Genomic DNA, 14432 nt, shown 5'->3' with positions numbered 1-14432 from the left:
GTGCAAGATAACTGTTATACATTGCTTTTGTGCACAAAAATGAAGATAAGTCACAAAGTGCAAGTCCCAGGGCCTAGTTCCAATATTATGCTTGGGTTTGCGCAACACGGGAAGCCCTGGTTTGGGCTTGGTGTATTGCACCAACCCAAACAATTATAGTTCATTAATTAAAGCAGGATTAAATCAGAGTTTAATACAATGGCTAGCTTCACACAATATATTAAAAATCAGATTAATAAAGCTCAATTTGCTATTTCCATAGGGCATGCTACATTTAAGCCAGTTGTTGTCCAAAATGTGTCTTTAAAGTGAATGCTAGAGGTTAAGATCAGATTTTGAAAAAGGATATTATCAGGTATGTTCAAAAATAATGGTATTATTATCAGAAGGATGTAGCAAATATTGGATAATTGAAAAAAGAAGGATTATGTGCTGATACAGATATGTATAATAACATTAGATCATGTACTGTGTTTCTCCAACAATACGGCCCCCCCAATAGGAAGACCCAGCATGTTTTCTGGGCATAAAATGAAATTAAGCCCCTCCCCCCAAATTTAGGCCTAGTTTAAAACATGCGAAGTTGGGGGTGAGGCGGGGGGGGGGAACTTGCCATTAGGAGTGCCCCGCGGGCAGCTACGCCTCACCATCAGCCGCTCCTAACAGCCAATCATGGTGGAGCACAGAGGGCTCCCTTACCCGGGTCAGCAGGTGGGTGGCATCAGCATGGATGTCCAGCAGCGTTTCAGCCACTTCTCAGGCCTCTGTAGCTTCCACGGTTCCCACCGGTGCTGGCGCCTCTCTCGCCAGCACTGTCTCCAACAACAGTGTTGAAGTTATGGAGGTGGCTCCCCCACCCGAGAAGCGGCTGAAACGCTTCCACGGTTCCCGCCACTGCTGCCACTGTTATTGAAGACAGCGCTGGCGAGAGAGGGACAGCTGCAGCTCGGCCTGGGCGATTGGAATGCAGGACTGGGCTGCGCACCGGGACTTTTACAAACGTGCAGAGCCCGAGGCTGGAGCACCAAGGGTAGCAGCAGCAGAGACGCTCGCTCGGCTCTTCTCACGTGGGATGGGCTGCTCGGGATTAAACCAAAATGCAGCGTGCAGCGCTCCCAGGTACCTCAAAAAAAAAAATTCTGTTGTTACGGGGACGTGGGAAGAGCGGGAGCAACTCAGATGCTGTTGTTGGAGATGGCACTGGTACGCGGGGGTGGGGTGGGGATTAATTCACCTCCAAAAAGACGTCCTAGCCGTTTTTTCGGGGCTCAAAAAAAAAAAAATAAGGCCCGGCTTTATTTTGTGAGAAACACGGTACGTCTAATTAATCTAGTAATTTTCATTTGTATTAATATTACTTTTGTATCAAAATGAATGACACTCAGACGCCACAATGTCCATGAAATGATATTCATGTTTAAAAATAAAAAAACCTTTACAACAACCCAAAAAGTGTCTTAATAAGGTGGCCTTTCCCACAATAAGTGAACGGAGTCAACCAAACTATTAAGCCTTATTCAATTCATTAGTAAAATTCATATGCCTGGCATACACTCTGGGCAATTTTAGTCTAATTTAGTGTATTTTGCGACCCTAGGGCCTAGGCCAGGGGTCCCCAAACTTGGCAACTTTAAAACGTGTGGACTTCAATTCCCAGAATTCTTCAGCCAGCATAGCATTTAAGTATAGCAATAGCTGGTGGAATTTTTTTTTTTTTTCTGGTATCTGTGCTGCTATTTGTAAAAAAAAATTTTTTTCTGTCATTGGGGTTGTTTCGAGGAAGCAATTTTGAGGTTGCTTAGTAGTTCAGTGAACCAGGATTTTCTCAGTTTGGTAGTTTCCCGGTATATTGGTTAATATAGTGGTTAAGGCACCAGGCCAGAAATCAGGAGACTGTGAGTTCTATTCCTGTTTCAAGACATGAAAGTTGGCTGGGTAACTTTGAGCCAGCGACTCTCTCTCAGCCCAACTCACCTCACAGGTTTGTTGTTATGGGGAAAATAGGAGGAAGAATGGGTATTGTGTATGTTTTCTGCTTTGAGTTATTTATAAAAATAATAAAAGTTGGATATAGATAACATTAAAAATAAATTTAAAAAATCTCCAGCCACTACACCCGCCCACAAAGGAAATGGAAATAGGGGTCTGGTGCATCCAGAAGATGCTATGAGGAAGAAAAGTGGCCTAAGGCTTAGCATTGTGTTAAATTAAGTGTTATTTGTTGTTTTCACCCGTTTGTCAAACAACCCTTAGCAGCTGGCTCATGCTTCATGCTGTGCCATGAACTGTAATATACCAAATGCAATGGCTGTATTCATACCAAATTCACACCTATGACAAAACCAAACTATCTTATGGCTCGTGAAACCAGCTTATACCTAGTATCACCAATCCCCTGCTGAATTCCGTTTGATGCCTTCACTTAGAAATGGTTTTGATAGGGAAGCGGGGTATCAACTGAATAAATGCAATGTATTTATTCTGTCCCACTGACTAATACATCAAAACTATCCAATACAAGTTGCAAATTGCATGGATGAAAACACCTGTTGCTTTGGGATGTGGAAGGCATTGGGACACAGAATGCCCAGAGTCGCAGGTCCTTGTGGCCTCCAAGCTGGCACACTGGAGCCTTTGCTCTTGGGTAAATAACAGCATTGGGTGCTCCTGGCATCATTGTCGCCATCCCTCCCTCCTCCTGCAGGATTTAAACTGCCTCACAGCCATATCCTTCAGGAATTCCCGCCATTTAGCTTAATGCTCCTTTCCGGCTTCAAAAACATGTTGACAATTGTTCATGCAGCCATTCTATGTGTCCCCTCCACCCCCCTCCCGTGTGCCCCTCCCTTTCCCCATTAAACACAGCCCAGGAATATACTAGGCTACCTCACCATTGTTTGCTTAGATGGCCTGGTGCTGGGTGGGCGAGCCCCTCAAAGGATATTAAACCTCCCAAAAACATGCCTGCAATTTCCTTTCCCTGCTTCCCCACCCCCTTTTGTGACTTCTTACATTCCACTCAAAGAAATCACCCCCCTCTGCCCTGCTGGCCAAGGCCATCTGCTTCCCGCATCCCCACCAGATTCCTTGAGTTAGGGGCAAATATTTTCCCTCCCCTGCCTTGATCCACAGACTTGAGAATCTTCTTCTGGGCTTTACCAGCTGCATTTTGTTGATCAGCTCATCTAGGATCTATCAGAGAAAACATTCAGGATTTTTTTTTTTTTTTTTTACTAGAGTTATACCCTGTGCTTTGGCATAAGATGTTCTCTGCAAATCTACCTATTGTGGCTTATAAACCAAGGGTAATGGTCTAAGTCAGTGATGGCGAACCTTTTAGGGACCGAGTACCCAAACTGCAACCCAAACCCCACTTATTTATCGCAAAGTTGCCAACATGGCAATTTAACCTGAATAATGAGATTTTAGTTTAGAAAAAAAAAAAACTCATACATTAAGATCTTTTGTCTTATAAGAAAAATGCAATAACAGCCTCGCGTTATTATTTATATCTGTGCTTTCATCCAAGCACATGGAGTAACAGCCTGCCTTTTGTAAGTCAGTGGTGAGCTGCTGATTAACATCACTTGCCATGCGCTGGACTCGATCTTTAACAGTATTTCTGTTAAGTGGCACCTCAGAGACCCGTTGAATAATTTTATTCTTGTTTGGGAAATCATGAAAAAGGGAAATACTCCCAGACAAAATGGCCGTTTTGATAATATCCCCATCAGAGAGGGGCTTACCATGTTTTGCTATCTACAGTGAATTTTTTGCTATGCACTGTGGCCTGAGCGCTCTGCTCCCCTCCAGCTCCACTCTCCTCCTGCTATGCTACACTGTGAGCTATGCTCTCCTCCAACCTTGCTCCTCTCCAACCCCACCACTAGGCCCTAGGTCCGAGAGGTCGCCCGGAAAAGCCCTACTGCGCATGCGCGTGCCGCCCACCCAACAGCTGATTGTCAGGTATCTGGCAGGGGGCATGGGGGGGGGCACACATTGCCTTCTAGGTGCTGGCACACAAACGTGCGCACAATTTTCAGCATGGGAACCCAAAAAGGTTAGCCACCACTGCCCTAGATTATGCAAAGGAAGCTACTATGGTTTGTTCAATAAGCATGGTTAGTGTGTTAATAGCAGGTGGCCCACGGCCTTTTTTTTTTTTTTTCCAAAGTCTATAAAACAGCCAAGGATTACACTATCAAATAGCTGAGAGCAAATTATAGTACTGAGTAATATTAGCACAATAAAAAGGGTTGTTTTTTTTTTTTAATAAAATAGGTATGCTATTTACTTGATCCCACCAATAGAGGAAAAATACCTTAAATTTTCCCTTTCCACTTATAGTCCTGTTATGATTCTGTGATGCTAAATCAAGGCAATGCCACCAAGGTAATGCCAACTCTTAGCACACAGATTTTCTATGGAGCAAAATTTAAAGAACGAGGCCTATGGCAGCAACAGAAAGAACCATCCTAATTTAGCATAATATCTGAATGCAGCTCAATGGAGACTCTCTCTGAAAGGCCATCTTTTGCAATGGACTGTTAAAGTAGTGTCTAACAGAAGATGGGGAAGAAGCCTTGCTTTTAAAGATGCTCAGGTGCAACAGCTGCTCTGCCCAATCAGCTTCTCTCTTCTTCTGCTGCCTTCTTGGCTCTTGACCCAATTCTCTTGAGTCCCATCAATGGCAAAGAGTTCAAAGGCAAACAAGTTTAAGGAGTCCTATCACTTTACATGTTCTTAACACTAATAAGAATAATAATAGGTTTCTGTAGTTGGAATACACATGTAGGCTGTACTCATGACAACTAAGCAATGGTGATGAAACAAGGAAGGGAGACCCAGTGAAACCCCAGATTTGCTTCAGGCACACCTACAATAGTGTACTACAACAAAGTGTTTTTCCACTCCCATTATCCCCAGCAAGCAAAGTCTTTGGGCTCTACTGTCTAGCAATTCTGGGATCCAGCACAGCTGCAGGGCATCAGGCTAGAGAATATATACTTGGATTCCAATAATGGGACTTCCTTTAGTACTGGCACTCAACTGGGAGCCAATTTTCCCTCCGACTATCTAGGTCAGGGGTCTTCAAACTCGACAGCTTTAAGACTTGTGGACTTCAATTCCCAGAATTCCTTCTCTAGTTATGTTAGCTCAGGAATTCTGGGAGTTGAAGTCCACAAGTCTTAAACTTGCCAAGTTTGAAGATCCTTGATCTAGGTATTTCTATTTAACTTGGAAAAAAATCAGAACTGTACTTAGCATTAACATTTAAAATTCAATTTTCCAGATCTGTGAGCAAAGAGCCTCAGCTCTCTCTCTCTCTCTCCACAACTTCTGTAACCCCTCTGTCTCACATGCCCAAGGGGCCCCCATCTTCCAATTAGTGCTGGAGCCAGCTGCAAGCCATTGCTGGCATTTATATTTTCAAAGGCAGAGGGACCATTATGTCTTCTAGCATGCCTTGCTGCAACCAGAGACCTTTTTAAGATTAGGCCCAAACCTAATTTAATTATGTCTGCAAAATGCTTCCTGTAACCCTTATCCCAAAGACTGTAACAAGCTGCAGACAAGGATTCTTTCCACTGGCCCTGCCATCTCCAATCGCTTCTTTCCTTTAACATGAAGCCCGAAAATGCTCATTATTTATGGTCATGAAAACTTGCTCATTATTTCTGCAACCTTTCAAAGGAAACATTCTCCAACTTGCTGCTCTCCAAACATCTTAGATTACCAACTGGCAGTATGACTCTTCAATTTAAAAAAAGAAGTCTTATTTGCTGTTTAAATCAAAATGTCTACTTTCCAAATACTTTCACAACAGTAATTCCTTGTTCCTTCCCCAAAGTTCTCCATGTGCACCATTTAGTAATTATATGTAGGATGCAGTATGAAGAACCTTCTGAAGCAATGCAGATTTTGCATTTTTATATATCTAGTATTCAAGAACTTAATGCTTCCTAGTTTGAAAAATGCTATTGAGAAGAAACAGAACATATTACAGGAATAGCTGCTTTAAAATCTGTAAAAATCTATAAAATCTAAATCTGTAAAAAATATAGACTAAAAGGGAATACATATCTTAACTGTTTCCACCAACATAACCTCACACTGAGTGTACCTTCTCTCTGTTCACTAATTTGAGGACCTCTTTCAATTCTTCATTTCTTCCACTAATTTAACCAGGTCCAAAACAATAAATTGGTAATTAGATGGAATGATGAAGCTGCATTATTTCCACTTCAGAAAATAACAGAATTGACAGACAAAATTTGTTTCGTGGTAAAAATCCAGATTTTGGTCTGAAATTTAGGTGGAACGTAACTGACTGGGACACCAGAATAATTACAGAATGTAATTATAGAATTTACACAGAATGCAAGTCTTTATTTACACAACTATTTATATAAGGATTGTTTTAAATTAGTGGCCCAAAGTATAATAATACCAGATGTCTTTCCGTAGTTGGACTTTCTTCCTACCAACAGCACAAATCCCAGAATCTGTGAGGTAACGATTCTCTACATCTCTGAGCAGTTTGTTTCTACACATCCCATAATTCCTTGCCAGATGAGTATGATCATTAATATAGTCCCACTGTATTGATAAAGTCAAAGACCACTGTTTGCACATATGTAAGAGAGGGGCCATTTAGATTACATGCTAAGCTAGGCCATTTAAATCCAGTTTGCTTTATGCGCATAGAATCTTGGAGAAAATGTAAGTAAGGCAAAGTGCAAAACTGGGCTTGTTCTAGTCACACCATTTAAATTTTGATTTTGTTTTCTCTGTGATTATATGCCGCCATCCTTGCGCATAGGAAAAGGGAGAAACGGGGACAAAAGGAACACTATAAGCCAGGGGTCCCCAATCTGCGGGCCATGAGGGATTTGCAACTGAGCCATGGAAACAGCCAGTGAGCAAAAGTGCAGACCACTCAAGCAAACAGAGCTGCCCACACTTGCCGGCCACTTGCGCAAACCATTCCCCCCCAGTACCCAAAGCCGGAAATGTTGGGGAATTCTGCGCTAAGACTTTCCCATTGTACCCATAGCAACTCTGATTGTAACTGAACCTCAGACATCAAAAAAAGAGAATAAAATAAAAAATACAAAAAACAAAATCCTTCTCCATTTACTAGCCATTTTATATATATGTTAAAGATGCTGCCCAAGAGGGCTGCTCCTGGAATAACTGGGCCCCATCTTGGCTTTCTCAATAGTCTGGGGCTGGCTTACTCGTCAGTTACTCACCATGGTTCAGGGGAGACTGGGTCAGCAGAAGCATCAAGCACAAATTTGTTCATCTATCCATCTGTGGTCAATTTGCTGTTCTTTTAATCCAAGTATTTTAACTAGCAGCATCTTCCACAGGATTAAAAAGATGGAGGCCATCTCCATCTCTTATATCTGATCTTTGAAAACTGAGAATCTGGGGTTCAGGGGAGCCTTCTACATGCAAAGCTACTTTCCTTCCTCAATTCTGGAAGAATCATCCAATTATGGACTGGTGGGAATCTGCCCTTCTCTCCTTCTCTCTGCCTCTGAACTTGGGAAGAACCCTAAAAGTTAATCTGTAGCATGCGCCATAGTGAGGAAAGGAAGCTCACCTCGTTTCTGCATAAAACTGAAGAGGTCATCCAGGAATTCCTTCCTTTTCGGATCTCCATCAAGTTCATATAACTGCAGAGAAAGGGAGGGAGGGAGAAAAATAAAGGAAAAAAAAAGATCAGGGGACAAAAATAAAATAGCTTCAGACACTTTTCTCCAACTTCTCCAATATTTCTTGTATAATGTAGACAACTAGCCCATTGTAACAGCACACTGAAGCTAGCACATAAACAGGGCACTCGGGGTAAATCTGTTGTTAACAGCAGTTGTTATTTATTTATTTATTTATTTGATTTGTCAATAGCTTACAAGATAATAGGTACAAGTATAAACATAGTTATGAATACATGAAATGGATACATATGAGAATAATAAAAAGAAACAATAGGACAGGGACAGTAGGCACGTTGGTGCGCTTATGCTTATAATGCTGGGGGAATGTAAACTAATTACAGATCTGATTCTTCTTAAAATTATTCCTTATGGATAATAACCCTGTTAAGTTTGTAGGTTTTTGTGTGCTTGTGTACATGTACAGAGGGACAGAGGGTGGTGTTGTTGTTTTTGATAAAGCCTGAACTCCTTGGCTTGGTTCAGAGGTTGCAGCAATTTAGCTAAGCCTCAACTCCTACTCAACTCCTTTTTCTAATGAGACATTCTGCAGCTATTACAAATTGCAAGATCAGCAATTTGCATGAGCAATGGAGTCACCAGGATAACAGCAGACAAACACGCACACGAGGCACCCAGCCAATTTTCTAACCATCTTCTCATCTGCTTTCTAGGACCTCCTCCTCCTCCTCCTTCCTCCCACCAACTGGCAAAGAGAAATCTGCTTTATTTCAAGGGACAGCCAAGGGACAGAATAAACTCCTACTGTGTCCTGTGTTTGGTCCATTCTGGATTTCTTGCCCACCTAATTCTGTGGTCAGAGATTACCCATGAGGCCACATATTTTAAAATGTTAGACATTCCAACAAATAAAAGGCACCCTCCCCCCCTTGGCCAATTAATCAGGGTGTAGTTTTTTATTGTTTGATCAAAACTACTGCAAATTAATGGAAATGCTAGTCTAGGTTAAGCTTTTTAGTTAAGAAATGGAAAGAGCTGCAAAGGTTTTGGAATAAACAGTAATATTGTAATCCATGAATATTTCTTCTCTTTTATTTACTACAGAAGAAGGCGACAATGACTTATTTCTGTAGGCAATAAGATACTTGCAACATTCCTAGATGGTATCAATGGCATGCCAAAATCAAAGTATTTTTTTTAATATGTTGAAATGCTTTATGCGATTGCCAATCCTCACAAAATTTCACTGTTATTCCAAGAGAATCATGCAAGACTTCAGTAATCACATAGATGATGATATGACCGAAATAGCAATAGTTTCATTTTTTAAAAAAATATTTAAACATTTGTTTTGGCTTTCAGTAAGGAAAAGTTTGCAATCCTTTTGTTATAGCATAATGATACTCAATACTCGTGTCACTTTAAAAAAATCAGGAAATGCAAAATAATCTAGTTAGAAGGACATTTTAGAGGAATGAACCAACCTTCTCTAAAACATCAGCAGGGAAAATGCCTTTTCAGCAATAATGCTATATTGGAATACATACCAACCTTTAAAAAAGCTTTCATTCATATGCAGATTTATGCACATTTCCTCTGAACTCATGTCATGTACAGATAATTTCTTATTTTAAAGTCGCAGCAAAAATTCACCAAGGTAAATTGGAAGGAAATGTAGATATGTAAAATCTGAATGAGCTCAATCGGATCATCTCTATCCTCTTGTCTCTTAATCCCACCACTAGGTCTTAAAAATTGCAAACCAAAATGAATCAAACCCCAAATTATTGCCTCCCCACTTTGGATGGAGGTTGGGAGCTGTAAAAGGGACCCAGGTAGGTCTACAAGACTTCCACTCCCCACTTTTTGCATTCCTGATCTATATTTTCCAAACGTCTTGTTTATAATCCTGCATTCTCCCTAATTACCTAAAATGCTAAATATTAAATGGCTGGGGAAATGTGAGATGTTAATATGATGAGGAAGGCAAGACGTGGAAGCCAGATTTAAAGTTTTTTAAAACTTTCTTCCCAAGTCAAAATTTTCTGGAAAACTCACAACATTGGAAGGACAAATAAAAAGGCATGTCTAGTTTGCTTCTGGGTGCGCGAGCAATGAAAAATCTGTATTTTAAGCTGAACTGGAGGATCTGTGTCTTGGAATATATGGGAGGCAATGTCATACAGCTAAAGAAATAAACACAATCTGTTTTTCTACCCCATGGATTAATTCCATCTGCTGCATTATAAGAATGTTGGAATTTTGCATCACTGCAGGAACAGAGCACAAACAAAACAAAAACTTCTCTTGAATCTTTAATAGTTTTCAAACGGAATGTGAAATTGAGAAAGAAAGAAAAAATGGACCACCTGCTAGCCAGAAAAACATGTGTTCCATTATGCACCAACTAAATTGGAGCACACTTTTCCTTTGCATGAGCTGAGTGAGGAACTGCTTTGTCATCGGTGTATCATATAGATCCTTTGGTGCAACAATTCCCTTTGCATGCAGGAACGCTCTGCCCCTGATGTGTGGAACATGTGTGCCCCACTGTTCTCAATTCCCAACTATTAATAGCCTTCAATCAGCAAGAATGTTCCTTGCTGGACCAGCTGCTGAGCTTGGATGGCCTCAGCTTGTCCTCATCACATCACCCCACATAAATTTTGACACTGCACATGGTTACACAGCCTTTAATAGGTCCAATCTGTAGGACCCCGCCTCGTCTGAAATATTTAACGAGATAATTTTATCAGAAGCTATCAATGGAAAGATTCTGGGAGATGTGGAGAAAGACAGTGAAAATACTTATTATGGTTGAAGGTATTGAATTAAATGAACTTAAACCAGTTCCAAAATAGAATAAGTTTCCAAATTAATAACAGCACTGATAAAACAGACTGATTAAGCAAAAAAAAAAAAAACAAAAGATAGCAGAAAAGTCATGCACCAAGCAAAATGGGAAGTTTCCACCATCGGTAAGAATGTATCAACAATAGCAGAGTACTAATGCACACTAATTATGGAAGTGAGATTTTCATAATTTGAATGCAAACATTTAACATTTAAAATGGAAATATCTCCCTTCCCTATCAATCCAGCTCTTCTGGACAGGACAAACGGAAGAGTCTCTGGACTTTCCTGAGACAAACCAGGGTCTACATTTGACAGGCCCTTGATACTGTCCATTTAGGGCTTAAAAGAATAAGCCCATTAGCCATCAGAATTGTGCATAGCAGCCCAGCACCCTTTAACATACATTTCTGCAGATACTCTAAATGATAAATCCTATCAAACTAAGCCAACTGGGATTTGCACATGCCTTCCAACAAAATATAGGTGCTCAAACATTCCAAAGGGAAGCCTCATATTTCCAGAATCAGTTTGTCTGAGATCATGTTGGAATTATTTCTCCAAGATATTCCTCTGGCCATGTTAGCCTGGGAATTGGAGGTTGGCATTCCCAAGTCCAGGGATTCTCAACCTTTCCTATTCAGGCACCTCTTCTGATCCTAATTTACCTCTGTGACTCCCCTCATAATTTATGTAAGCTGGGGGGGGGGGGAGGTAATTTACCATTTGCATTGTTTATTATTACAGGTAATCCTCAAAATTACAGGGCTACAGTTTGTTTAGTAACCATTCAAAGTTATAATGGCACTGAGGAAAGTGGACTTATGACCGTTTTTCACACTTATGACTGTTGCGGCATCCCCATGGTCGTATGATCAAAATTTGGACGCTTGGCAACTGGCATATATTTAGGGTTGCAGTGTCCCAGGGTCACGTGTTCAGCTTTTGCAATTTTCTGATAAGCAAAGTCAATGGGAAAGCCAGATTCACTTAACAACCATGGTACTAACTTGTCAACTGCTGTGATTCACTTAACAACCATGCCAAGAAAAGTCATAAAATGGAGCAAAACTCACTTAACAAATGTCTCACTTAAGCAACAGGAATTTTGGGCTCAATTGTGGTCCTAAGTTTAGGACTACCTATACTGTAAAGTAAACTGTACCATGAAATGCCTGTGGCCCTCTAGAAATATGGTGTGGCCCCCTTGGGAATTGCATAGCCCACACTGAGAACCATTGCCCTAGTCATCTGGAAAGTGCCAGGTTTCTGTGTGTGCGAGAGAGACAGATGCCAGCAATGAAAAAGCTGAATTTTAAAATGGTCCAGGCTGCTAGAGCTCCAGTCATAGGGATCATAGAGATCTTTCTACCTATCTTTTGTAACCTTGAAGCATTCAGGTCAATTTCCACTGGCTCTCTGATTAAAGGGAGGGGATCTGGGAGTTGAAATCCAACGCATCTTGAGGGCACCACGTTGGGAAAGAGCGTGCACCATGCCTATCTTGTGGAAATAAAGGATATAAAAGAATGTGTATGGGTGCTGCAGAAACCAGAGCTGGGAAAGGGTACGGAAGGCCCTTGCTCCCCAGTCAATCCTCCACTGCACAGGAAAATGGTAGGTAGCTCAGGAACACTATTTTCCAGCCTTAACACTGACATCATAAATTCTTTTCTAACTTTTATCGGGCTGCAGAAGACAAGAAGAAAAGAGACGGGCCGTTTACCCATTCAATCTGTTTTTTTTAAAAGCTTCGTTGGTTCTTCCTGTTCCTGAATTGGTTTCATTCCAACTGGTCACTTATAAGAACCATTTCTGAGTGTATTTTTCCTGCTCGCTCTCTTCCCACTTTTTTGAGTCTTTGCTTTTCGTGAACAACCGGACTCATGAAACAAAAGGAAATTTGTCTGATAAATATCTGCTAAAAAAATCCCCACCACAAACACGTGAAGAACGTATAGCTGATCATTAGGAGAAAAGTACACAAATGCCAGCTCTTGATTACTTCGCAAGCTGACCTTGGAAAGGAGGAAGACAACTGGAGAGGGAAGAAGTGGCATTAAAGACAACCAGAAAAATCCTCTGTATAAAGGCAGTGTGCATATTTACAGATGGAAAGTGTATAAATGAAAATGAATGGTAGCCAGTGTAGTCTAGTAGATCAAAGTGCTGGACTAAGAGCAGGCAGACCCAAGTTTTAGCCCCTCTCGACACTTACTGAATGACTCTGGTATAGTGATGTCCTTCTCTCTCCACCCAAGACTGAGAACATTTTTTTAAAAAATCTATCTACCAACACTCACTAGATCAGCATAGTAAATTACAGCCCATAATTTTCAATGGACTGGATTGATTCAAATTGATAACAAATAATAGTGATATTATTATATAATTATAATAATATATAATTATAATATAATTATATTATAATTATAATATAATTATAATATATATATATTATAATAATATAATAATAGTGATATTATTATATTATATAATAGTGATATTATGCATAAGCGCACCAACGTGCCTACCGTCCCTGTCCTATTGTTTCTCTTATTCTTCTTTTATTTTTCTTATATGTACCCATTTCATGTATTCACAACTATGTATACACTTATACTTATTATCTTGTAAACAATTGGCAAATCAAATAAATAAATAAATAAATAAAATGGAAGCAGAACTGAAAGGAAATATGTGATTAAGTCCCTGGTATGGGTAGAGGAATGTGAAATAGATCAGCGAATAAGCTTTTGTTTAGTCCCCCAAACTACAAATACCATAGCAAGAATTTGGCAGAGGCTTGTTCAGGGGTGGGATTCCATTTTTTTAACAACTGGTTCTATGGGCGTGGCTTAGTTGGTGGGCATGGCTTGATGGTAATGTAACTGGCTGGGTGTGGCCAACTCAACATCGCTCACATCGAGGGACGCATCTCCTCGCCTGGCCTCTCGTGAATGTGGGGGTGCTGCAATAGTCGTAAGTGTGAAAAATGGTTATAAGTCACTTTTTTCAGTGCCATTGTAACTTTGAATGGTCACTCCATACAATCAAAGTACCAGCAAAGGAGGGAAAAATGCTCCAGAGACATTCCTGAGACAGGAAGTCTAATCCTGCCAAGAATGTAATAAGGGTTAATGGAGAAGCAGTTTCTGTAAGCAATACCAGAATGTTTCCTTCCTGCCTTCCTTACAGGATTAGGCCAGTAATTTCTTCTAACAACTGGTTCTCTGAACTGCTTAGAATGTTAACAACCGGTTCAACCGAATAGATGCAAACTGGTAGAATCCCACCCCTGGGCTTGTTCAAGACTGTTTGGTAACACAGACTATTTAAGGGCCAAGCAACATAAGTTTAAAAGTGGGAGGGAGGTGGGGAAGAAGGTCTGGGTTAAATCTCAATACAATTGTCAATTTTGTCTGGGCCTACTTATTTTCAGGATGGTTGTTAAGGAGGTGGAGTGGATGCCTGTGCATTCTACCTTTAAGTTTTTCTTAGTTTACAATTGTGTACAGAGTAATAATAGCTGAGAAATTTCTCATTCTCAAGACATCTTTTCACATTACACGAAACTAAATTATATTCAGTGGAGAATCAACTAAATCTCATCCTCCAGGAAAGAGCCTATTGTGACCCATGTCTTTACAAACACACACTTACATGAGACAATACACATATTAGATCTGGCTTGCCCAATTCAATATCTCCTCAATGTGCTCCCTTCATCTCCACCTGGTGTGTGTTTCGATACTTTACTGCCCACAGATGGAAAGTACTTAATGATCATGCGCTCCACATGGGGCTACCCTTGAAGATCATTCGGAAGCCACAACTGACGCAGAGTGTGGCAGCGTGTGCAGTTCTTAGGGTCCCTAGAGTAGCCATGTTACA

At 40.6% G+C, this 14432-nt stretch overlaps 1 protein-coding gene across 2 annotated transcripts in view; it reads right to left on the bottom strand.

Annotated features, from left to right (window-relative positions):
• Window positions 1-14432, bottom strand: part of ARID3A (AT-rich interaction domain 3A) — a 74360-nt gene that overhangs the window by 20137 nt on the left and 39791 nt on the right. For both annotated transcript variants that reach the window (XM_026670990.2, XM_026670991.2), the window contains exon 4: window positions 7613-7685. In XM_026670990.2, coding sequence (XP_026526775.1) covers window positions 7613-7685 — 73 coding nt within the window. The remainder of the gene's footprint in view (window positions 1-7612; window positions 7686-14432) is intronic.

Source organism: Notechis scutatus, chromosome 1, assembly GCF_049901735.1.
Source record: "Notechis scutatus isolate UNSWTSFEM ecotype Mainland chromosome 1, rNotScu1.2, whole genome shotgun sequence".
In the NCBI taxonomy this organism is placed as follows: Eukaryota; Metazoa; Chordata; class Lepidosauria; order Squamata; family Elapidae; genus Notechis; species Notechis scutatus.
Note: the sequence above shows the minus strand (reverse complement) of the source record. Positions and strands in the feature narration are given on the sequence as shown.